This window comes from Danio rerio, chromosome 2 (assembly GCF_049306965.1).
Source record: "Danio rerio strain Tuebingen ecotype United States chromosome 2, GRCz12tu, whole genome shotgun sequence".
Classification (NCBI taxonomy): Eukaryota; Metazoa; Chordata; class Actinopteri; order Cypriniformes; family Danionidae; genus Danio; species Danio rerio.
This window is the reverse complement of record NC_133177.1, coordinates 11,689,145-11,716,769: the sequence shown is the minus strand read 5'-3', so window position 1 is coordinate 11,716,769 and position 27,625 is coordinate 11,689,145. Positions and strand designations below refer to the sequence as shown.

The 27,625-nt window shown below is 39.2% G+C and overlaps 2 protein-coding genes across 8 annotated transcripts in view; both read left to right on the top strand.

The window, feature by feature from the left end:
* Positions 1–27,625, top strand: part of LOC137487670 (uncharacterized) — a 579,101-nt gene that overhangs the window by 47,145 nt on the left and 504,331 nt on the right. The gene's annotated exons all lie outside the window — the stretch shown is intronic.
* Positions 1–27,625, top strand: part of slc44a5a (solute carrier family 44 member 5a) — a 258,230-nt gene that overhangs the window by 179,405 nt on the left and 51,200 nt on the right. For 3 of the 5 annotated variants that reach the window (XR_012388774.1, XM_073920123.1, NM_001423791.1), the window contains exon 3: positions 7,122–7,195. Coding sequence is in view for 2 of the 5 variants with exons in the window: in XM_073920123.1 (XP_073776224.1) it covers positions 7,122–7,195 (74 nt within the window). In the remaining 3 variants the exon portion in view is untranslated. Of the gene's footprint in view, positions 1–7,121; positions 7,196–13,815; positions 14,106–27,625 lie in introns of those variants that run through there. The other 2 variants (XM_073920125.1, XM_073920128.1) reach the window with 2 other exon arrangements.

The window sequence follows — 27,625 nt, the reverse complement described above, 5'->3', positions numbered from 1 at the left end:
TCCAATGAACATTCGCAAACTGTGTCGCAAACTTGTGCACTTGCAACTACACCTCTGGAGCTGTAGTTAGAAACATAGTTCTGTCATATGAAAATGTAAGATTTTTAACCCCACCCATAAACCCAACCATCATTGGGGATTAGCAAATCATACTAAATTGTATGAATGAGATTGTATAAATTATTACAGATTGTACTAAATCAATGTTATGAATTGCTGCGAGAGAGCGTCGGATCCTCCAACGTGATTTAACTTGCTGATAAAACAATGTATTATGTCTTCACACAGACAGCTATCTGTTATATGAACCCATCGTTATGTGTGTTTCTTTCTATTTTCTTGCTTTCTGCTAATCTTCGTTCAGCCTACTGTATCTCTAGGTGTAGCTGGAACACTTTTAGCTTAGCTTAGCATCAGTTATTTTATTGGATTAGACCATTATCATCTTGCTCAAAACTAGTGCTAGTTCTGTGTTTTTTTTTTTTTTTTTGAGATGTCTAATTTTACAGTTTGACACATGCAAACCACTGCAGAAAGGCTTTAACAAACAGGCCCATGTCGTACACAGTAGGCTACATTTCTTAATAAAAAATTTTTTTTCACAAGCTTTGAAGCAATGACAGTAAAAAAAAAAAACAGCTTTGAAGCCGTAACATAAATTCCGCTTGGCTGTGTTCAAAATGACATCAATGTTTTTAAAGTGCACTGCAAAGGGAGCGCAATTGTAAACATAAAGATCGCTAAAACTGAACTGTAAAAATACTTAAAAAGCAAAATACACCTAAGAGTAATGACTTTAATGCTTTTTTTAATAATTTCAGTTTAAATGTTAGAATGTTCTAAATGAACAGAGCATACGTTGGATAATTGGGAATAGAACACAGCAGGAACTCATATGAATTAGCCACTAAACTCACAAAATGTAAAATTGTACGTTTCCTTGTGAGATCAGGTTGGAGGATTGGCACATAAGCGCGGAAAAAATGTGTACCTGCAGAAGACATTTTTCAGTCTGAAATGTGTGAGTGAGTGAGTGAGTGAGTGAGTGAGTGAGTGAGTGAGTCAGTGAGTTAGTGAGTGAGTTAGTTGAGTGTGTGTGTGTGTGGGGATGTTCTCTTTCTAATGGATGAATATAGTCTGGATATCCCATTCATTTCCTATGGCGGTTACTTTTGACTGGGAACACCACAGGTGTAACAAGGTTGATTAAATCAGTCAATGATAAAAAATAAAAAATAAAAAAAAATCAATGAAAGATGTAATCATCACTTTTAAATGTTCAAATGAATATTGTGGAGGATATCATAAGGCCTTGAGGCAACCAGAAGTAAAACACGATATTTCTGAGTGATTTAAGTTGTAAATGGGTCAGATTTGACCCGAACACGACAGAAAGGTTAATATAGAAAATGAGTGCATGTTTTTACCAATATTGGACTTTTTTAATGCGTGTGCGCGTTTAATATAATTTGCACAAAGAAAATATGGGGCTCTTCTTTAAAGGTGCAGTAGGTGATCTGCCAAAATGCTAACCGCTTGGCATATTATCTTTGGACGTCAGGCAGGGACTGTGATTCAAAGCCACACCTCCTGAAATCGTGAGCACGCGCACCTCGTCACAACAACAAACAACCCACTAGTTCATGTTATTCGCCAGTTAGTGTTTGGCTGGCAGCGTGCAGGAATTACATGTATTACTAAGCCATACCTACATGCTATTTCAAAGCGAATATTTAAAGTAGAGTAGCTTGGTAAACAGTATAGGAAGGCTGTCATTGTTCAAAAATGAACCAATGTGAGTATAAAAGCAACTTCAGCTCAGTAAGTATGCAAAAGTATCTACAATATTTATTCAGGGTTTTCAAAAGTTTCAATTTAGCATTTGATTTTTCTCGGTCTGGGAGTGTCTCGTGGACTTATGCAGGCAGGATTTAAGTAAAATTAGATCATTAACTCTAATCAGTACTATTGAACTGTGAAGAGACTTTCAACCAGCACAACAAAAATGTTTCTGAAGACAATCACCTATTGCACCCTTAAAGAAGTAGTTACTCCACCCCATTTAGAGCATCATTATGGGCGTTTTACGTTATAACTAACGTGGTTCAAATGATGGATCTGCAGCAGAGAAACTACGGTTTTAGGAAACACTCGTCACTAAATCGTTCTTTTTCCAAACAATGCATCATACTATGATAGTTTAGCCACGAGTTACATCGTTGTTTGGGAAACGCACCCCAGGTCTATAGCCAAGGGGGGTTTGGTTCAAAAGACACACTCCTCTCTCACAAAGGTCCAGAATTTGTCCCATTAATATTCTGATTTGTCTTATTTTGACTGCTATTCAATTAGAAATTGTGAAAATAACCCATAAATCACTGTTGGCTGTCACTTTGTCGTAACTCCAGCTAATCATTTTTCAATGCAAACAATTTTTTATTAATTGTTTTTCATAAGTCCAATATTTAGCTGTCCAAGAAAACACACAAGCTGACATAAGTGAAGTCATTTTTCACTATTGACCTACAGTATTGTTTTTCAATAGAGAAAACATTTTACAATTTTACAACTTTTCATCTAAATCTTTTGACCAAATGTTCAAGCATAAAAGTTCAACATATCATTATAAATATTTTCGTTACAATAGTTGCACAATAAAACAGAATAGATGGTCTGGAACTTTAAGTATTTGTTGCACAGACACCAACTCACAAGACTTATAGCCACTACTTTTGTGGCGGCATGTGACGACATGAGGCGCCTAATTAGATTACAAAAGCACTACTCTGCCCAGGGGCGTCACTAGACCCCATTTCGCCAGTGCCCATATAAATGCTTTGAGATAGGATTTACTTTATATGCTAGTGTATGTATTAAGAGTGGTAATCTCACGTTATTCACTATGTGCAACTGAACCAATGCTGATGAAAGAAATGCAGTTTAATCAAAAAGCAAACTGATCATGTGCGAAAAAAATAACAACACCCGCACGCCTCACGCACCTCTTCAGCTTGATGCTGATGTGCTGCTCTGCTCCTGGTGAAAGTCCCGGTTGTGAACATGCATGTGAAACCACCGATATAGTATTTTATGTGAGGGTGTCAGTGGTGCTAGTCGACAAAACAAAATGTAAATAATATGATGGGGATCTTATTTATACTAAGCATGGCTCCTGATAGATTTTTTGTATGAAGCAAAAAGGAGGGATGATGAGTCACAGAGGAAAGACTTAATAAACCTAATTCTCGGCCAAAAGTCGAGTAAGACCACACACAACAGATAATTCTATAAACATCTTTTTTTTTAAATCTCTTGAATCGTCTATAGAATTTCATTCTAATGAAACTAATATTCATGCAAAAGAGTTCTTAAATTATGTTAGCTTCACTCCATATCTGTCTTTAGATTGTTTTCCAGTTACATTAATTTCTGTTATTTATTTAGAATACTAACTTTATAATAACAATAACACTGATATTTATTTATAATTCATTTTTTTATTCATTCATTTTTTAGTCCCTTTATTAATCTGGGGTCGCCACAGAAGAATGAACCGCCAACTTATCCAGCTCATGTTTTTTTTTAAGTAGCGGATGCCCTTCAACCCGCAACCCATCTCTGGGAAACATCCACACACACTCATTCACATTCATTCACTAGGGACAATTTAGCCTACCCAATTCACCTATACTGCATGTCTTTGGTCTCTTGAGGGAAACCGGAGCATCAGGAGGAAACCCATGCGAACGCAGAGAGAATATGCAAACTCCACACAGAAACGCAAACTAATCCAGCCGAGGCTCGAATATATATATATATATATATATATATATATATATATATATATATATATATATATATATATATATATATATATATATATATATATATATATATATATATAATATGCTGTATATTTTGGACTATAAATAAACAATTATTTAAACAAACCCAACTTATTCAAGCTCCTGCTGTGGAAGTGCTGTGAAATGATCATAGGACACTTTATGATCTCTGACTGTTTTTTATTCACTGAAAGGCCATTAAATATCAGACAGAGGGGGGTTTATTCACTGAGTTTTATTTGAACAGTTAATTCACTTTAATTTTCTTGTCCTAAAAATGAATAATTCAGTATTGGGTAATGGAGAGTTGTTATTCACAATCATACTAAAAGGATTTTGCCATATTTTGTCATATTGATGCTGTTTATTGTGCATGGTGTTTGATGATTAATGTCTTCTGTAATATGTTACAATAAATTCTCATTCGTAAACATTAGTAAATCCACATAACAAACTAGCAGTTATAACTGCTTTTAATACATGTAATGAATAATTAATGGTGGACTGTTGAATTATTGGAAACAATGTGGTAATGCCACAACAATATTAAGCTGATTTGCGGGTGCATTATTTTATATTAATTTAAAGATCCTATAAGTCTATTATACCAGCAAAAACAGGCAAAACTGTCTAAAGTTAAAAGGATAGTTAACCCGAAAACTGAAATTCTGTCATCATTTACTTACCTTTTACTTGTCACAAAGAAGACATTAAGAAAATTTTTTGTGTTTCTTACTATTAAAGTCAGTGGTTACAGGTTCAGTTTTCTTCTAAATAGTTTATTTTGTGTTCAAGAGAAAAAAAGAAACTTATAAAGTTTTGAAACCACTTGCATAAGGGTGATTAAACAGTGAGTGAATTTTTATTTTTGGGTGAATGATCTCTTTAATCCTAACATCTTATACAATTAAGGCTGAATTTATTCATAACCGTGACAAATTCTGACTTAAAATTACTTTGATTCAATTTTATTTATTTTTTTTAGCAGACATGACACATGGCTTCTCAAAAAATTAATAAGACGATGTACAAGAGGCGGGGTGAGGCAGTGGCGCAGTAGGTAGTGCTGTTGCCTCACAGCAAGAAGATCGCTGTGTTGCTGGTTCGAACCTAAGCTTAGTTGGCATTTCTTTGTGGAGTTTGCATGTTCTCCCTGCCTTCGCGTGGGTTTCCTCCGGGTGCTCCGGTTTCTCCCAAAGACATGCGGTGAATTGGGTAGGCTAAATTGTCCATAGTGTATGAGTGTGTGTGTGGATATTTCCCAGAGATGGGTTGCGGCTGGAAGGGCATACACTGCGTAAAAAACTTGCTGGATAAGTTGGCGGTTCATTCCGTTGTGGCGACCCCAGATTAATAAAGGGACTAAGCCGACAAGAAAATGAATGAATGAATGAATGAATGAATGTACAAGAGGCATCATTGTGGGGGGAAATTACTCTGCTTTTATATACATTTGAACAAAAGCTATAAATAATTTGTCAGCGTTGTGAATGATTTGGGGCATCTAAAGCACAATCCTATCGGTGTATAGTTTAAAAAAAAAAGTATTTTTGTATACTTGACAGAAATCAAACCTTTTTTTATACTAATAGACTTATCTCACTGAGTGTTAAATAACTATCGCAGGGTCTGACCAAGAAGTTATCTAATATATCCATTCATTTATTTTCTTTATGGCTTAGTCCCTTTATCAATCTGGGGTCACCACAGCGGAATGAACCACCAATTTATCCAGCATATGTTTTTACGCAGCGGATGCCCTTCCAGCTGCAACCCATCTCTGGGAAACATCAATACAAACTCATTCACACTCATACACTATGCACAATTCACCGATACCATATGTCTTTGGATTTGTGGGGGAAACCGGAGTAACCGATGGAAACCCATGCAAACGCAGAAAGAACTCCACACAGAAATGCCAACTGACCCAGCCGAGGCTCGAACCAGCAATCTACTTGTTGTGAGGCGACAGCACTACCTACTGAACCATTGCATCGAAGTTATCTAGTACAAATCTAATTCTTCTGAGGCATTTATCAAACAGCAAAGCTTAAACGAAACAACATTTAGTCCTTTCTCACACATTTAAATGACTTCTTCAAGTGGACTAATGTAGAGAATATTAAAGGAGGTTATAGGGGGCGATTTCAGATACAGCCCAGGACAAGAGAGCACTATAGACCCAAACCTGCATCGAGAATGTGCGGCTCGATTTTACCCAAGAGCCCTGACAGTTCCAATTCAATTTATGCCTCCTAAAATAAAGCGTCTGCCAAAACTGTAACCTTAACTCACTTACACATAAGTTCAATAAACTGTAAGCATTAGAAAAAAACTACAGAATATATGGTGTATTCACACAAAGTATTTCTATAGTGCCAACCAAAGTATTTTATCATTTCTTTACATGATTTTGATTCAACCATTGAGGCGGTTGACATGATTAACAAAGCACTTTGTCTGGGTCTCTTTATTTCTCTTGTTATATTCTTGTACAGTTGCTCCTCTTTATTCTGCAAGCATGTCACTCTGTCGACCTTGTCAAAGATTTGCATGTGCGACACTATCTCTAGAGTATATTAGATGTGCGGCAGCAGTAGATGTGACCTTGCTGCTCTCAATGATATCAGCTCACATTTAAAAGATGTTGCTAAAACTAGCAGCCTATCGACTGATTTGGTCGATATTCTGTCTATGGAATTGTATTCGTAAGAGATAATATCCAATCAGCCAGTCAACATGTGGTCATCTGTTTTATTAAGTTCTCTATCATGCAGATCTGTCATTAATATTTCTTACCTTTGAATGTTTTTAATTTATATTAACACAACATATTCTGAAAACTGCAATGAATTTGTAAACATTCCTTATTCGTTTATCATAAAATAAAGCTTTTTTGTCCAAACAGAAAATTTGTGTTAAAAGTTATAGCAGGATTCTGAGGGTTATGAAAAAAATCGAAATACTATGAACATTGCCATTAAAAGTGTCCAAATTAAGTTCTTAGACATGTATATTACTTATCAAAAATCTTAAGTAGGACATTTACAAATTCTCTTTATGGAACATAATCTTTATTTAATGTTCGAATGATTTTTGGCTTAAAAGAAAAAGTTTTTCACCTATAAAATATACTGTCGGCCATTGCCACAAATACCCATTCAACATAAGACTGGTTTTGTGGTCCAGGGTTACATTTAATTCATGAGTTTATGCGAAATTCAACACAGCCCTTAATATCTATTATATCTTTTGTTGTCGTTTGTTTTGCAGAGGCTGTACGGATGTGCTGTGCTGTGTGCTCTTCGTCATTGTCATCCTTGGCTACATTGCACTGGGCACTGTTGGTGAGTACTGCATCCTGCATCTATGAGGAACAAGCTGTTATCATTTCATTTTATTGAGAAACAAACAGCATGGGACAGTCTTAGTGGTATATGGTAATGAAATATTTTTACTTCACAACCGTACTTGCGTACATTTTTAAAGTATCTCAATTTTATCAATGTAAACTAAATATTGTACTTATTCAGTTACATGTCATAACTGTTTATACATGTAAAAAGGGCCTCACTTTATATTAAGTGGTACCAGGTACTTAAATCAAAATAAATGTACATTGTACTTGTGTACATATTGTATTGCACACTTATGAAGCTATTGAGGTAGGATACGAGTATGGGTTAGGGGCAATTTTGGTGGAATGAGTAGGTGTAATGTGTACACTTCCTGACAAAAGTCTTGTCGCCTATCCAAGTTTTGGGAACAACAAATAATAACTTGAATTATAGTTGATCAGTTGGTATCAAAAGTGGCTTATATGACAGGAAAAGGCTTCTAGATTATGCTTATTTTACCAAAATAAAATATGATCATGTATTTAATTATGAATTATTTAATGATTTTTAATTATTTAATTAGGACATTAAGGTCTGACTTTGCTTAGACATAAGTCTTGTCACTTAAATAATATACAGTATAGAATATAAAGTCATGAAGCAGTGGAAAAAGAAATAATGAATAATGAGTGTATGACTCTAATGAGATTGGAGGACTGCATCCATACATCTCTGGAATGACTCAAATAACTTATTAATAAAGTCATCTGGAATGCCAAAGAAAGTGTTCTTGCAGGACTCCCAAAGTTCATCAAGATTCTCTGGATTCATCTTTAATGTCTCCTTCTTCACCTTACCCAGACATGTTCTTGTTTATGTCTGGTGACTGGACTAGCTAATCCTGGAGCACTTTGACCTTCTTTGCTTTCAGGAACTTTGATGTGGAGACTGAAGTATGAGAATGGGTGCTATCCTGCTGAAGAATGTGCCCTCTCATGTGGTTTGTTATGTAATGGGCAGCACAAATGTCTTGAAACTTCAGGCTGGTTATGTTGGCATCCACTCTGCAGATCTCTCACATGCCCCTATACTGAATTTAAACCCAGAACCATGATTTTTCCTTCACCAAACTTGACTGGTTTCTGTGAGAGTATTTGGTCTATGCGAGTTCCAGTAGGTCTTCTGCAGTATTTGTGATGATTGGGATGCAGTTCAACAGATGATTCAACCAAAAAATCTAGCTTCTGCCACTTTTCTAAATGATAAGCTAAAAGTCAAGTCATTATTTGTTGCTCTTAAAACTGGGATCAATGACAAGACTTTTGTCAGGTAGTTTAGGTCAACAGTGTAATTATAAATGTAATTACAGAAATTAAATACAGATGTTATTAAAATTACAAAAACATAATAAAAAATAAAGTTCAGTTATAAAAACATGCATGTACGTAAAATGCATTGTACCAAATGATTAATTTAAATGTATGAACATGGTAGTTAATGCCATTTAATATATAACAGGAAGTTTATTTTGAATTGGAAAAATTGTTACCTGATCAGAGACAAAAAGCATTGTCTGATTTATAAACACACTAAATCCTGTCAGTTAACCTGTTAACACTATTTACTTTTAAATCTGTTCTCAAATTCAAATGTTAAAGAGAGTCTCCAGCCAACAAATAAATGATTCAAATGATCAGGTCAGAGCAGGTCTTCAGTAAACAAACGGCTCACTAAATTTGCAAACCAATAGGTTTAATGAATAGTTCACCCGAAAGAAAATTTACTCTCCAACATTTTGTTTACATTTAATAGTGGATTTCTTCTGTTGAATCCAAAAGATGATTTTTTGTCAACATAGGCTCAGTCTGAAAACGTAGCCCTACATACTTTTCTGGAGATCGCAAATTATGTAGCCAGAAGTACGTACGGCTGTATTTCATCTTTAAAATGAACGCTATGGGGTGGTATGATGCCATTGCTTTTCACGCTTCTCAGTTGACTGCTTATCTCCATGTGGACAGCTTTCCCGCTGTTAACAGTTTTTTCAGTTAGCTCAACATGTACGTCGACAGACTTGAGATGCAGAGAGGAGCTGACAACGATGACAGGGTTCGAGTCCGGTGAAAAACGGTTTCAGAAAGCCAGTAAGACAAAAATGGAATCCATAAAATAAACAAGTAAATAACAGGGTGAGAATATGGTAAAATATGAAAACATGGTAAAAATCAGGCAAGGGCTTTTCTTTTTCTGGATTGCATTTTAAAAGTGTTGGTTGGGTTTAAGAAACTGGGTGGGCGAGTCAATGGGTACTTTTTATAAACACTATTGGTTGTGTTTAGGTAAGGAGGAGGGCAGGTCAGTTAATTGGTCAGTCAGTCATTCAGTCAGTCCGTCAATGAGTCGACAGTGGCTTCTAGTGGATTTATGCGAGAAGAGCAGGCGCGAATGCCACTCACAAGAGAAATTTGAGATCTGAAAAAGCATACACTGCGGCCTCTGGTGGATTCACAAAAAAAAATAAAAAATACTTTAGCTTCTGGGACATATTTGCCACTCTCCAAAAAATGTATATAGTGGTACGTTTTCAGATTGAGCCTGGGTTGTATTTTGAAGAATGCTGGGAATGCATGTTGCTGGGACTCATCAACGTCCAATTTAATTCATTTTCTTTTTGACTTAGTCCCTTTTTTAATTCTGGGTCGCCACAGCGGAATGAACCACCAACTTATCCAGCACATGTTTTACGCAGTGGATGCTCTTTCAGTTGCAACCCATCTCTGGGAAACATCCATACACACTCATACACTATGGACAATTTAGCCCAATCACCTGTACCGCATGTCTTTGGACTACGGAAAAAACTGGTGCACATGGAGAAAAGCCTAGCAAACTTCACACAGAAATGCCAACTGACCCAGCCAAGGCTTAAACCAGCAACATTCTTGCTGTAAGGCGACAGCACTATTCACTGCGCCACTGTGTCACTTTATCGCAATTATACATTTGAAAAAATACTATTGAAGTCAATGTGTGACAGCTATTAGCATTTTTTAAAATATCCTATTTGATGTTTCTTAGAAAGAATATGAAACAAGTAAAGGGTGAGTAAATGATGACAGAATTCCTTTAAAAATGGGACATCCTCCAGCCTGAATGCACATGAATCATGGCGGTAAATGTAATGTCATTTTTTATTTAGTTGTGTTCAATTTGTGTAAATTTTCACCATTGAACAGGAACACCACAAGCGGCGAGTAAATGTGTTTCATGAGCTTATTTGGCATCTATCATTCATTGTCAATAATCACTTCTGTTCTTTTCTAGAAAACATAACTGGTGTTGATTTATGACATTTTCAACTTGGCTCACCAAGCATTATATATTTTGAGGAAACTACTTTGAAACTCTTCACTATAAACTATTACAAAAACTAGCCTGCGGATAGTGTGCTGTTTTTAGAGCTGTGCTTACACAGAACCTGTACTCAAGCTGCTTTGTTAGCAATATGATTAATTTTAACAAAACTGTAGTTATTTAGATGCTTATGAGTCTTACGGCTTGCATTATTCCAGGGAAAGACTGCAACAGAAATTACTGTTAGGTGGTGAATGACCGCAGGGAATAAAAAAGTTTGTTACATTCAGAATGGTTAATAAAGCAAACACTCATGGTCAAATGCTGCAAAAGATAAGTTTTATTTACAGAACTCAAAAAGGAAGCACAACGCATGGGGTATTCATTTCAGAAGAGAGGGCTGAATCAAAACTCTGCAGGACTGCTTTCCCCTGAAATAGAACAATATTGCTAATGAGAAAATTAAAATAAAATGGACAGAGAGAAAAGAAACAAAACAAAACATATTGTGGGCCAGCAACAGAATCTTTTATCTTTAAATGTAACATGTAGCAATTATCATTTCATATAATTCTCATGACAGCTACATAATGCTGGCATTTATCAATGTATCTCATGATATAGCTAATTCACTGCAGTACAGTACAGTACAAAGAAAGACGCCAACAGACCCTTTTGTCAGATCTATGTGTTACCCGTGGCTGTTGGCATCTTTCAGAACTTGATTTCATCGACTGAACATGATGAATTGATGATTGTTGAATTTTAGAATGTCTAAGTAATGTGTGGCAATCTGGTTATTGTCTATATCAGGGATTTTTAACCTTTTAGGACACATGCCCTCCAAGTTTGGCTAATTTCACTCAATTTTATTCTTTCCATTTGATGTGCGTTATTAAATTCCATTAAAGGGCACCTATGGTAAAAAATTTACTTTTCAAGCTGTTTTGACAGACATATGTGTAGGTATAGATATAAACGCACGTAGTTTAGACCTGTAATCAGGCCATAAAAATTAGGCCTGATAGGGCCCGAGCCCGACAGAATTCGGCCCGAGCCCGACAGGTACATTTTGATTGACAGCTTTGTAAAGCCCGAACCTGTTTATGGCCCAACATTATTCAAATGTGCACATGGACACAGCTCTTTTGCCTTATTTCATGAATGAGTCATTTATACGTGTTTTAACATTATTTATTCATGACAAACATAGGGGATAGGCCACTTTGGAGATGGAAAAAAGATATAAAATAAGTCCTCTGCAACATCGTAGCATTTCACCACTTTAAATAGGCCTATGAACACACACTTAGCTTTAAAATTGGCCAACACACCAATAAAAAGAAGTATTTCTTAACAAATTAAATTAAAATAAATTATAAATTGTGACGGGTATTTGATAACGAAATTAAGATAAAGGCTCTGCAGGATTTGTTTTGGCACTTTTCATCACAATCGGCCTTTATGGCGACGGTGAAGCTAAATATTAAAAGAATAATGCCAACATTAGCCTGTATACTCTGTCTACGTTATGATTTAATGATTTAATTAATATTTATTTATAATTTAAAAACCAAGCCTCATCAAGATTAGGCTACGTGTTTTTGTGGAGGAACATCATTGAATCCACTGTAAATGGCTTTAGTTCAGTCCTGCGCTCAGGATGGTGCGTCCAGCAGCGCCGAACACCCTTTCACTGCTGCTGCTACAGGCCGAGATGCATAGATCTGATCTGGCTAATTTTGCACGTTTTGGGTAGGATTGTTTGTTCATCTTTTACCAGCCGAGAACATCCATTTCATTTTCCATGACAATTAAAATGTAGCGAGTGAACTCATCATTTTCCCTGTCAGCTTTCTGTACGTATTGCTGTGTAGCGCTCTACCGTAATATGCAGTGTATGAGCAACCCCAAAAATAGCTTTAGCTAGAATGACTGTTTTTTTTCTGAACTGGTGGCTAGCCTCACCGCAGTCAAAATTGGCTCTTTTTGACTTCTCCGTCATCATTTGTTTCACCTTTGTAGGGATGGATTTTAATGCTGTAACAAACGATTTGATTACTTTCTCGCGCTAATCCAAATGCATCACATGCATTTACTGCGCAAGCCAAGCCCGGCCCGACCCGACCCCATCTAAAATGATTGAAATTATGTTATTTATTTATTATTATTTATTTTATGTTATGTTATTTATTATTATTAAATGAATGAAATTAAACCTGAACCCGTCGGGTCCCATCAGGTTCAGTCAAGATCTTCAGCTCTAACCCAGTCCTTATTATTTTCAATTTAACAACATTAAAACGGTGGACCAATTGGAGCAGTTTTCAGACTGACTGCAACTTGACGTAGGAGTGCGGTCCCCCCACCCACCGAATTGATTGACAGCTGCGTATTAACATGTCCTGGTAGTCAAGTGTATAATCATACCCAGGGCCGGAGCAAACTGAACTGCTGCTCTAGGCAGAGGACGATCACGCCGCCCTCAACCCCAATGTAAAAACAAAAGTGACCGGTTATGAAAATGAAGTGAGGTGTCGCCGACCTTTATTCTGCCGCCCTATGCGCGGATATAACTGAGGATGTGCGGGTGCTGAGGGAGGGAGGGAGGTGTCGCTGACGTTGCTCTCTCTATTCTGCTGCCCTATGCACGGAAATAACTGAGGACGCGCGGGTGTTGCAGACCTCTATTCTGCCGCCCTATGCGCGGATACTACTGAGGACGCGTGGGTGCTGAGGGAGAGAGGGAGGTATCGCTGACGCTGCCCTCTCTATTCTGTCGCCTATGTGCGAATATATCTGAGGACGCGAGTGGTGACTATGACTATTCTCTGTATACCAATAGAGATGGTTGTGCGTGAAAATCCCAGTAGATTTGTTTGAATAAATCCCAGTAGTTTCTGAAACACTCAGACCAGCCCGTCTTACACCAAGAACCATGCCCTGTTCAATGTCACTTAAATCCCCTTTCTTCCCCATTCTGATGCTTGGTTTGGGCTGCAGCAGATTGTCTTGACCATGTCTACATGCCTAATTGCATTGAGCTGCTGCCATGTGATTGGCTGATTAGAAATTTGTGTTAACAAGCATTTTGACAGGTGTACCTAATAAAGTGGCCGGTAATTGTATAAATATTATTTAATTTGTTGTATTGTTGTTCTTGCTACTGCTTTGCAAACTATAAACCTGCACTTCAGCTAGCAGTTAGTTTATTCCCAAATCTTAATGAAGGTAGAACTGCTGGTAGACATTTAATTTAATTACCTTCTTACAGTGATTAAAAAAAAGTGTTCCGCAGGGCCATAAATCAACACGAGAACCTTTGATCAAACCAGGCATCTTCCTCTAATTTTGAGTTCTCAAGAGAGAAACAGGCTTTAACAAGAACCCCATAGACTGCAGATGAATCAACATCCAACATATAAAGATGCTAAAGTGGGTGTTCGGTACATGAAAGACCGGGAAAGAGATAGAAAGAGAGGGAGAGAGAGACCGTATCTATTTCTGAGGAATATTTTGGAGAATGAAGAGCAAAGCCTGCGCGTTCCTTGTCAGCTTCTCTGATGTAAGATCGTACATGAATATTTTATGATGCTCAACTCCACCAGGAGCTCCTCCACAGTTCTTCCCTCCACTTCAAAGCGTGGCTAAAGTTAACGCTAATGCTAATGCTACTCTCTGCGCTTCTTACGGTGAAGCCGCTGATGCAAGAAGCATTGCCACAGGGATAGCTTTGTTCTGTTAGCATATATATGGTTTGTTTCAAGGACAAAAAGACCTTGGGCCGAGTTTGAAATTTTGCTCATATCAAAAGGTTTTGCTTCTCATTCATATTAGCACGCAGCGATCATCCTGGGAGATTTAGTGATATCAAGCACGGGACTGTTCGCAGTACTGATGGCCTTGCTGACACATTCATGCCCTCACGTCACGTCTGAAGTGCATGCGTGATAAGCAAGGCCTCACACAGATGGGCAGTAGTTTCACAGCGTGATGTTCCCGCTGGAGGAGGAAATGAGAGGCACTTTGAAGGCTTGCTGTAGATGTAGGGCGCAGATCCACCAGAGATGAGATAAGTACAGCAGCGTGACTACTTTTCACTGAGACCATACTGTTCTTCTGAGCATCATGGTGATGTGGCTGATGTCTGGATATGACTAATAACTCCCATCGAAACAACTCAAAAAAACCTAGTGATGTTCAGCAGTCATTATTTTATCTTGTTTATATACAGTGTTGGGGAGGTTACTTTGGAAACGTAGCAGATTACAGATTACAAATTACCCTATTTAAAATGTAATAAGTAGTGTACCTTTTTGATTACTTTGTAAGAGTAAAGTTTCTGATTACATCTGATTACTTTCTGATTGCTTTTAAATTTCTAATGTATATTTTCAACTAAATCATTTTCAAGCATTTATACCAATCAGATGTGACCCTACAGTAGCACTCTGTTACCTTCCATTACTTAAATTAAGATTATACAAATTTAATTTTAAAGTACAGCCTCCACAAAACCAGACCTTATAACAAAAAAGTTTACTGTTGTTACAAAATCTAAATTTTAGTTAGTTGTGCAGGGGATTTTGTGGCATTTGCAAAAAAATAAAAAATAAAATAACATAAATACATAAAATCTATTTTTGCAATTTTTTATTTTAAAATCAAAGCAATCTAAATCCAAGTCAATCAAATCTTAGTGAGCAATAAAACTGTCAATGAAACATGTGAGGCATAATTGTTTAGTTTAGTTATTTACAGTAAACAATATGCTGTTCCAAACGGAAACAAATTATAGTATATAAAAGGAAAAACAAAAAATCCAATGAAACCAGGTGTTACTTTAGTAATTTAGAATCGTAAATACTATAGTAATTTATAGTAAAGGGAAACACTTAGTAATAAGCATTATATTGTGTATATATATATATATTTACAACTGTTCCTTAATGAATTACACTACATAATGTAGTATCAATAGTACCTATTATGAACTAACAATAATTACCATAGTATACTTTAGAAAAAAAAAATATATATATATATATATGTGTGTGTGTGTGTGTGTGTGTGTGTGTGTGTGTGTGTGTGTGTGTGTGTGTGTGTGTGTGTGTGTGTGTGTGTGTGTGTGTGTGTGTGTGTGTGTGTGTGTGTGAGTGTGTATTGCCCTCCTTTAATTGATTTTTTTTGTAATATTTCCCAAATTATGTCTATCAAAGCAAGGAAATTTTCACAGTATGTCCGATAATATTTTTTCTTCTGGAGAAAGTCTTATTTGTTTTATTTTGGCAAAAACAAAAGCAGTTATAAATTTTTTAACCACAATTTAAGGACAAAATTATAAGCCCCTTTAAGCTAATTTTTTTTTTTGATAGTCTACAGAACAAACCATCGTTATACCATAACTTGCCTAATTACCTAATTACCCTAACTTGTCTAGTTAACCTAATTAAACAAGTTAAGCCTTTAATTGTCACTTTAAGCTGTATATAAGTGTCTTGAAAAATATCTAATAAAGTATTATTCATGGTCATCATGGCAAAGATAAATTAAATAAGTTATTAGAATGAGTTATTAAAACTATTATGTTTAGAAATGTATTGAAAAAAATGTTCTCCCTGTTAAACAGAAATTGGGTAAAATAATGATATTGGGCTAATAATTCTGACTTCAACTGTATATATATATATAGTCCTCTCCCTCAGTCATCTTTCTATCACGCAAATTTCTTGTGTTAGCCTAATTGGTTGGCGACGTCACTGACCAGAGTGAGAAATGGCATTACCGCACCAAAAAGTTTGTTGTCAACCACTCTAAAACTGGAAGAAGAAGAAATCACCATTCTCGCCGTCATATGGATATGTCGGATGTGAATGTCGGCGCTGTCAATTATTGCTCCGCGATCAGTAAATGTAGCTTGTGTGGGCGCTACTGCACTACTTCACTAATAAAATAGCTTTACTACTGAAAAGCTTTTTGATTTATAAAGTAGCGTCACTACTTGAAGCTCTCAGACAGTTTGTAATAGCCTAATGCTTTCAGCGGCAGAGAGGATTAACGTAACTGGTAGACGTGGTGCACCCCAATCAAACTGGAAAACCAATCAAAAGCATTAGAATAGCACCGCTGTGCTATGCTAAATGGCCTTAGCAGAAGACATTGTGCATATCAAAAACAGGCAAAGCAACAGATTAATATTATTCAACATATTATTCACCCATTTGCAATCTATAACATTTTCATAAGTAACTGTAGGGAGACGCAGTGGCGCAGTAGGTAGTGCTGTCGCCTCACAGCAAGAAGGTCGCTAGTTCGAGCCTCGGCTGGGTCAGTTGGCATTTCTGTGTGGAGTTTGCATGTTCTTCCCGCGTTGGTGAGGGTTTCCTCCGGGTGCTCCAGTTTCCTTCACAAGTCCAAAGACATGCTCTATAGGTGAATTGGGTAAGCTAAATTAGCCGTAGTGTATGTGTGTGTGTGGTTGTTTCCCAGTGATGGGTTGCAACTGGAAGGGCATCCGCTGCGTAAAACATATGCTGAATAAGTTGGTGGTTCATTCCGCTGTGGCGACCCCAGATTAATAAATGGACAAAGATTAAAATATATGAATGAATAAGTAATTGTAATTTAATAACACATTTTTTTCTCCCAATAACTAACGAATTACTGTTATTTTTATTTTGTAATTAAATTACACAACACCGTTACATATAACTAGTTACTCCCCAACAGTGTTATATATATATAATACATAGTGCTCAGCATAAATGAGTATAATCAGAATATTGCCTTAATCGCATTAAAATTAAATCATTGGTGTTCATGTAAACATACTTATTGATTAGCTGCACTGTTACACCAAGGTGGTTTGGGTTACTTACTGATATCCAGTGGTCTTCATAAAGAGTGATTGTAGTGCCTTCTGCTAACCATTTTAGCTTTATCAATGTCGTAATTGTTAATGTGTTCTCTTAATAATAGTTCTCGCTGATGGTACAGTTCTGAACAGTATTGATGGGTCTGCAGTCTGTGACGATCCATTTAGGGATGGAATAACTTTGCTTTGCAGTAGTTTTTGTGTATAGACTTGCACTGCTATACACTGCTATAGACTCTGTCACTGAACAGGCATTTTGCTAACATCTGCCAAATATTTTTTTGCCTAAAGATGGTACTTCAAACTTCTGTGGAAGGACAGTTTGTTGCAACAATAAGTGCACACAGTTTTGGTTTAATCTAAACTTCTATCTTGAAGTTTATCATATTATCCATCATTCAATCTTATGGCTGTGATGTAGGCAAGAAGTCAACATTGTTTCAAAAAGGCAAATCTAAAGTTGTATGAATTTTTTTCCAACAGAGGCTCATTGGAAGTATCGGGCTATATTTTTGTGAAACTGCAAAAATGTACATCGACATACAGTACGTTTTGGATGAAGTTTCTAGTTAAAATGAACACTAGGGCAGGGTTGCACCAGCTGGACGATTGTGAGTTCTTTCTTAAACTGGAACGTAAAGTCCACATAGTGGCTTAGTAACTACTAGCTAGTTTGTAACTAAATTTGTTTTCACTTCGGTTGCACCACGTGTTCTTAAGGCAAAGTTAGTAGGTCATAAGCATTCTGTAAAGTCATTCGTAGTCGCATTGAATGATGTAATATCCAACAAAAAAGCATTTCAATTGTTAAACTGCTTTAAAATTCTGCTACTAAAACATCTATATATAACTGTCCAATGAAAATTTAATTATAAACCAATTTTTATAGCACATTAAATTACAGTCAGTCACTAATAACAGATGGCGCACAGAGCTGCATCGCAAGCCGTGAATGCACGCGAAATACACATGACGTCATTAAAGCATTAAACTTGAACTTAAGAGCAGGGAGAAGAACTCAGTCATGAAGAAATTCTTGTTTTAAGTGGTGGACACAATTAACACAAAACACTCCTTGAAAGAAAATTAAACTCTGTTTTTACAAACTGAAACAAATGCGAGATTTGGAGAAAAGCAAGGCTGAGTAGAGAGAGATCATTCTTCATTATCTTTGTGAGGTCTTCAGTGTAAACTCTTCTCTCCTGTTATACATGGGGGGAGGCTGCCGTAAATATTTAGTTGGAGCGTAGTACTGATATTTGCTGAGACATATTTTTGACAAAAAAAAGGATTATTTTCAGGTAGTTCTTTGGTGTACAACACCAAAAAAAACCACAAAACAGAAGTGTATATGGTTTATATGATTGGTTAATCTGCAATAATGCTCACTTTGTATGGTATTAAACTTGGGAAACTGAGCGCTAGGGTTTGAATCTGATGAAACACAGTTCTAAAAAACGCAATAAAAGCAATGTAAAATCAGGGTAAAACTACACGGCCACAATGAAGTTTTCTCTTACATTTGCTTTTGAAAACACTATTGGTTGGCATTTAGATCAGTGGATCACAAGGTGATCTGTACAAGTCACACCTTCTCATGGACAAGTACAAGAACATGAAATGACGTTTATAACACAACACAGCCCAGTAAGGTATTTCAGATTCCGATTTCAGATCTAGTGGATTTGACATCAAAAGCTGCAGGGAAACAAATCCTGTATATTTTGCAGAATTGAGCCGAATCAAGTAGATTTTTCAATTTTATTTAAATTACATTTGTTAAAGTCCATTTGAACCGGAAATTGCTGCGACAATTGTATGTTGACGCACTTCCAACTCTTCCAATTCTTTCAACAGAATATTGAGTAAGGGATGGTGCTTTCTTTTGAGCATCATTCCCTTATAACAAACTAATGGTTTGAAGGCTATCATTATATATATTCCTATGTAATTGCTATGAAAACTTTCAAAATAAGGTCATTAGAAGGACCACCAATCCAAACACGGAAACAAATGGTCAGACTTTGGAAGACTTAACCAAAACACCTGTTTTTTATACTTAATAAACTATTTACTTTAAGAACAACAATGTGAGCTAGCAAAATAAACATTGCAAATTTAGATTTCACAAAAACTTTAACCCAACTGTTGATTTTATCCATAATTGACCCAGAAATGTGTATTTGTGTGTATATGTTCTACAACCCAGCACTTTTAGAGTGGATATGCTGTATTCATAAACAAGATAAGCAAAAAGACTGCTCAACTAAATATCTGAATTGTTATTGGAGTTTTAGTCTTTTCAAGTCTGCAATATCACCATGGTCATTGTGATGTTCAGAAAAGCAGTATGGTCTTAGTGTTAACAGTTAACTGAAATACACTCACTTTCCACTTTATTAGCTGCTTGTTAACGCAAATTTCTAATCAGCTAATCACATGGCTGCAACTCACAACATACATTTAGGCATGTAGAGATGGTCAAGACAATCCACTGCAGTTTGAACTAGAGCATCAGAATGGGGAAGAAAGGTGATTTAAGTGACTTTGAACATGGCATGGTTGTTGGTGCCAGACGGGCTGGTCTGAGTATTTCAGAAACTGCTGATCTACTGGGATTTTCACGCACAACTATCACTAGAGTTTACAGAAAATGGCTTGTTGATGCGAAAGATCAAAGGAGAATGGTCAGACTGGTTCGAGCTGATAGAAATGCAACAGTAACTCAAATAACCACTCGTTACAACCCAGGTAGCAGAGCATCTCTGAATGCACAACACATCCAACCTTCATGACACGTCAACAACATGAAGGCATGAATCCATCCTGCTGTGTATCAATGGTTTAGGCTGCTGATGGTAGTGTGATGGTGTTGGGGGTTATTTTCTTGGCACACTTTAGGTCTATTAGTACCAACTGAGCATCTTGTTAGTGCCACAGCCTACCTGAGTATTGTTGCTGACCATGTCCATCATTTTATGACCACAGTGTACCCATATTTTGATGGCTACTTCTAGCAGGATAACCTGCCATTTCATGAAACATAAATCATCTCAGACTGGTTTCTTGAACATGACAATAAGTTCACTGTACTCAACTGGCCTCCACATTCACTAGATCTTAATCCAACAAAGCACCTTTGGGATATTGTGGAACGGGAAATTGGCATCATGGATGTGCAGCCAACAAATCTGCAGCAACTGCGTGATGCTATCATGTCAATATGGACCAAAATCTCTGAGGAATATTTCCAGTACCTTGAATCTATGACATGAAGGCCGTTCTGATGGCAAAAGGGGGTCCAACCCAGTACTAGTAAAGTGTACCTAATAAAGTGACCGGTAAGTATATATATATATATATATATATATATATATATATATATATATATATATATATATATATATATATATATATATATATCATTGGAATTTTTATAGTGTAACTGTACATTAAGTGCTGAGTAATATTATATAACAAAAAATACTTACTGTAGACTTAGGGTTAAGCTTTATATTAGGGATATTTCATAATATTATGCCTGATTTATTAAAGTATACAGTAAACAGACACTGTGAAATCAAATATAATTTCCACCAGAGATGAGTTAATACTAATACAGCAGATTTTTACTACTTCTCTTGAGCATTGATCACAATTATACGGCTGACAAACTCAAGCTGCACTGGTTTGAATGTTAACACCTTACATTGTGAACCACTTTCTAAAAAAAATATCCATCACTCAGATTGCTTGCCGATTACTATCTTGCATTGTATGAGTTCATTCTTGCTCAGTACAGGTTTCTGTGCAGACACTAATGCAAAGCAATAATGGAATTACCTCATGTTGCCCATGGCAGAAGAATGATGTCATCCTATAAGAGCTGCCCACCCCCTACCCAAAAAAAAAAGACCCTCTGCTAACGATGAAGTCACCCATGACATCATCCACTAGACAGACCATCTCGTGATCGCTATTGTCTTATTTTCAACGCTTCACTTTGAAATATTCATGTTGGATGTCATGTTTATCCGCTGAATTTTGCTATTAGTATTTCTGCATGCAGTTTGTTTGAGGCCAAAGTTGTTATTGCAGCTTAACTCTAAAGCATTAAAGCGAGGCATTGTGGTGTGAATCTCATTTCACAGCTCTGTGAAATGCAGCTCTAATAGCCTTTGCTCAGCAGGTGACTTCACACAGAGCTGTAGCATAAAGAGATTTTTTTAAGTTGTTTTTCAGTTTCATTCAGAACAATTTTCAGATGACATAAATCGCTTTTCTATGTGAGGAGAAAAATGACATCTTGAATACCTTATGTAGCGGACTGTGGTTATGGTGGCAGTAAAGCTAGTTGATGGACTTAAAATACTGGGCAGTTTAAAGAGTATTTCTTATACAACCAAAATAGCATTTATTCATCAAAATATGATGCAAAAAAGAAAGAAAGCAGATGTGGCACTTGAGATGTAGCAGTATGAAAATTCATATCATGATTATAGTGAACAAATTCATTATGGTTATCAATATTATCATGCCGGTTTTGTTTAAACTAACTAATTTTTTTTCAAAAATAACTGTCAGGCATTCCACCAAGTTTTGTATTGGAAAATTAACGCTAATTCATTTTCTTTTCGGCTTAGTCTCTTTATTAATCTGGGGTCGCCATGGCAAAATGAACTGCCAACTTATCCAGCATGCAGTGGATGCCCTTCCAGCTGCAACCCAGTACTGGGAAATACGCTTGCACTCTCACACAATCACTCATATACTGTGGTCAATTTATTTTATTCAATTCCCCTAAAGTTTATGTCTTTGGACTGTGGGGGAAACCAGAGCACCTAGAGGAAAGCCACATGAATAAGGGGAGAACATGCAAACTCCACACAGAAATGACAACTGGTCCAGTTTGGACTCAAACCAGCAACCTTCTTGCTGTGAGGCGACAATGCTTACCACTGAGCCAGCATGCCACTTATCTTTGATACAGTAATACTTATTAGACGAATTTATTGTGGTTCCCCTTCGGTTGGGGAACTTCAGTGCTATTAAGTGGATTTGATCTTTGTGAAAATCCACGAAATGGGAGGATTCGGTTCAGAAGCCGATTGTCTGAAAGAGTATTGAACGGGCCAATGAATGCAATGAATTGGCAGCGTAAGCTTGCATAGGTGTGCTTCATTGCCAATTATCCCAGCATTTAAGCACATCTGGAGCGAGCAAACGCCATCCTTTTCGCTTCATAGACTTTCTGATCGAGTCGATGAGGGTTCCTCCTGCTGTGATCCAGCGATTCCGAGCAAACGAGAGCATTCTCCCGGTCCAGAGTGTGTACACGCAGCGGCAGACGGTCGAGCTGGGTTTTCTCCCATGCCTGGCGTTCTTTGGGTCCGGTCCTCCAGGGCGGTGCATATAAAGTTGCAAACTTTACAGAAGGAGCAACACAGTCTTGAAGCACGTCCTTTTCAGGACGGCGCTTCGACTGTGCGTTTCTGGATGCGGTGGTTTCCTGTCCTCGGATGATGGGCACGGGCACTGCGTTACATGCCTGGGGGTCCAGCATGTTAATGCGCTGCTCGCGGGCAGTTCATGTCGTCATTGCGATGCTATGACTGTTGCGCAGTAAAGATCGCGGCTAGCCTTTGCAAAAGGGCAAACCACCCCAGTTGTCCCCTGCTCTGCAGCGGGCACCCGGGCAGATCTGAGGGTTTCAGCGAGAGATAATCCGTCGCCCACGGGCCTCCCGCTCCTCTAAGCGCTACATCCAAGCTTCGGGCGGGGGAAGCGATCCGTCTAACAGATGGTAGCCCTCACGCTCGATGACACCGGAGACCAGATGTCCACCTCGGCATCGGAGGGTGGGCTTTCATTGACCGATGATGATCCAGACCCGCTTGCCCCCTCCGGGCAGGTGAGCGCTGTCAAACGGATCCTGAAACGGACATGTTAGCCATGCTTTCCCGGGCTGCTTCGGCCGTGGGTTGGAGATGGTTTATCCCCCAGCTCCGCGGCTGGACCGACTAGAGGGGTGTCCCCTTCTTCTCGGAGGTGCACAGTAGGCTCACGCGGTCTTGAAGGGCACTTTTTTCTGCTCGTGCTGCGTGTCTGTCCACCCTCACCACTTTTGACGGTGGAACGGCCGGGGATATGTGGCGATTCCTCAGGTTGAGTGCACGATGGCGGTTAATCCGCGCGGCACCTCTTCTTGGCAGGGTCCGCCTCGTCTTCCATCCAAAGCCTGTAAGTTATCTGCCTCCCTCGGAGCTAGAGCTTACAAAGCTGCGGGCCAGGCTGCTTCCGTCTTGCTTGCGATAGCCACCTACCAGCGCTACCAAGCGCAGGCGCTGGCCGAGCTGCACGAGGGTGAGTCCAACCCAGGCTTACTAGCTTCGCACCGCCGCTGACTAAGCTCTTCAGACTACTGAGTCCGCTGCGTGTGCGTTGGGGAGGACGATGTCCACATTAGTGATCCAGGAGCGCCACCCCTGGCTGATATGCGCGAAGTCGACAAAGTCCGCTTTCTTGACTTCCCCATATTCCAAGCCATGTTCGGCGACAGCGTCTGTAAATTCACCCAGGAATTCGAGGTGGTGAGAGAGCAGTTGATAGGTGATGTATTATCGGCGGTCCGTAGCCCGCTCCGCCAGCCGTGCCATTCATGCCTGCTCCTCGCCGAAGGCGCCCACCTACGAGAGCTGCACCGCCCCCGCACACGCCTCTGGCGAAGCGAGCACGTCGAGCACCTTGGAAGCAGGCAACCCACCTGCCCAGAACGCCGCTAAGTCCGGCAACGGACCGCGAAGCGTCCCTGGGACAGGCCGTCTGGAGAAGAAGGAACTTGCTCTTTCCCCGCTGGAGGGCGGGGCCCCATTTCCAACGGCACTTTTTACTGCCATGAAAACATCATGAAAGAGCACTTTTCCACTTCCCCGGATGTGACAGCCCAAAATCTGCCAGTCTGGGACGCTATGCTTTCTATCTTGCAGATTCAGTGCGTTTCGCCAGTGGCTCACAAGTGCTGGGAGGATGGTCTCCTTTCTCCCACCCCTCGAGCCTCCCCTCCGGAGCTCGGGTGCGGAGTGAGAGCAAATCTCTCACCTCCAGCTTTTCTGTGGGACCCGCGCGCTTCCCGGATCAGCACACCCACTCCGCGCTGCCCCACTGCTGGTACGTCAGCGATTGTAGCGATGAGTCCATTAGCGAGAGCTCAGCCTGCCTGGTTAGCGTGGGCCAGCTCTTCGCGGTGGCTCATACTCACAATCAGTCTCGGCTATGCGATTCAGTTCGCGAAACGGCCCCCCAAGTCACGGGTGTGTTTTTTACCAGCGTCAGCCCCCTGCCCGCCCCTGTCTTGCGAGAGGAGATTGCTGTCCTCCTGGCGAAGGATGCAATCGAGCCGCTCCCTCCAGCCGAGATGGAGAGCGGGTTTTACAGCCTACACTTCATCGTGCCCAAAAAGAGCGGTGGGTCACGGCCAATCCTCGATCTGCGCGTTTTGAACCGCTGTCTGCACTAGCTGCCGTTCAGTATGCTCACGCAGAAGCACATCCTCCGGTGCGTTCGTCCTCTGGGTTGGTCTGCAGCATTAGATTTGATGGACGGGTATTTCCAAGTCTCCACTCTTCCTCACCACCGTCAGTTTCTGTGGTTTGCGTTTGAAGGTCGAGCTTGGTGAGGACCCGCGGAAGGTGCCTTAGCGCCCCGTCGGCTCGCAGGCATCCGCATACTCAATTTTCTTGATGACTGGCTGATTTTTGCCCTCTCTCGGAGCAATTGATTATGCACAGAGACAAAGTGCTCCGGCACTTCCACCTGTTGGGGTTTCAGGTCAACCGAGAAAAGAGCAAACTCGCCCCCGTGCAGAGAATCTCTTCTTTCGGGCTGGAGCTGGACTCGGTCACCATCGCAGCAGCTCAGCTGATGCTGTACTGCCTGAGAGAGCTTGACAGCAAACTAGTGGTCCCACTGAAACTATTTCAGAGGCTCCTGGGGCATATGGCATCCGCAGCCGCTTCATGCCGCTTGGATTACTCTATATGAGACCACTTCAGCACTGGCTTCACGATCTAGTCCCGAGACGCGCATGGCACACGCGCGCACACCGTGTCTCTGTTACTGCGCTGTGTCGCCGCGCCCTCAGCCCTTGGAGCGACCCCTCGTTCCTACAGGCCTGAGTGTCTGAGCGTCAGGTGAGCCCTGCAGATTCCTCCGTGGCCCCCAGCACTGACTCAGCAAAGGAGTCACTTGCTGGCCCACTACGTTGTAGGTCTGCCCGCTGGTCAGCCCGCGTTTTGGGTATAGGTGCCTGCTATGCGTGATCCCCACTAGGCGATCCCATATGCTTATTCCGCCACGGTTAAGTCCCCCCCCCTCCTGGGTGGACCCGTGTCTTCCCTCTCCGCTAACCACTTTTTTGCTATGCGTACTCCCCCTTTTTAGGGCTAGTCCATATGTAAATTCTGCCATCTTTCCCCCCTTGGGTAACGGATGGCCTCCGCAGCGTCCTCCCTATCAGGATTGCACGCTTCCCAACGTACTGTCGTATTTTCCTAGAATTATCTAGATGCTCACGACTTCCCAAAAAATATATCTAAATCCGTAAGACTTCTGTTGAAGTAGGATAAATTAGGGCCAGGGACACGTTGGAGGATGATTTGGGTGCGTCACGCTTGCTTGACTATCCCCTCATCGGGGGCGTTGGTAATGTTCAGTCATTATGGCGCTTTCCATAGTTCTCCCATTTCGTGGATTTTCACAAAGATCAAATCCACTTAATAGCACTGAAGTTCCCCAACCGAAGGGGAACGTTCGAGGTTACAGAAGTAACCCTTCGTTCCCCGAGGAGGGGAACGGAAGTGCTATACTCCGTCGCCATAATTACTGTCCGTTAGCTGTTTGAAAGTCTCTTCAGCTTAAAAGGATGGCGTTTGCTCGCTCCAGGTGTGCTTACATGCTGGGATAATTGGCAATGAAGCACACCTGTGCATGCTTACGCTGCCAATTCATTGCATTCATTGGCCCATTCAATACTCTTTCAGACAAGCGGCTTCTGAACCGAATCCTCCCATTTCGTGGATTTTCACAAAGATCAAATCCACTTAATAGCACTTCCGTTTCCCTCCTCGGGGAACGAAGGGTAACTTCTGTAACCTCGAACGTTTTCCTTAACAACACCATGTGGCACTCCTCATAAAGCAGCTTACTTGTGCAAATTACAACCTTGTTTAATATCTATATTAACAAGAGATTACAAAGCAACTGGGTTGTTTCTATGGTTACTTCATTCTAAAATAGCACTGCAATCAGTTATTGTATTCCTCCAGTTGTACTCCAATGAATTTAATCATCCTGAGCGATACTGTCATATAAACAGGTCTTTCTGAAGTTATTAATAGGTGCTCAGGAGTTAGATGAATTAGATTATGGCTGCTTTATAGTTGCCTCGAGTGAACTTTAAGTGCTGTACATACAGTGCACACTTTGCAGTTACACAATGTATACGGTCCTATGTAACTAAAGTGTGGATTTAGAGGAGATCTGCGAGGGCAGATGGGGACATTGGGTTATTTTGCGCAGCAATATCAAGTATACAAAATAAAATATAAATATTGGAGGAATAAAACAAAGCCTGAAAAAATTATGTATTTACAATTTGTAAGTTGAAGTTGATAATAAGTTAAAGTACCAAGATTGCTAACTGAAATAAAAATAAAAGCACATAGTAGTGCTAAAACTTTTATTTAAATAAATACCGCATTAGCATATTAATATAGCATTAGCATAATGATATACACTAAAATAACACTTTTCAAAATATCAGTACAATATTGATTATTGGTTTAAATTGCACTTTTTACAGCTAATGATTGATTTTTATTAGTTCATGTAATTTTTCTTTCATTTTACCAGTATTGTAATCAGCTAATTTAAGATATATAGCTCTTTAAATAAGAGTGAATGTGCAAAACGAAGGGTAGGGGTAAGAGGAATGGTTAATGAGGGGGGGGGGGGGGGGGGAATTGGGATTGGGGCATAATGTGTTAATTTAACAAAAAACTAACAGGTTTCAATTTGCATTTTCAAATTTCAATTTTAAATTACAAGGGCAAACCATTTTTGTTTTCTACTCAATGACATGTTCAGATGAATTGTTCATCAAAAAACTAGCAATGAGAGCTAACAAATCTAATATAGTCAGTTTTGATTTCATT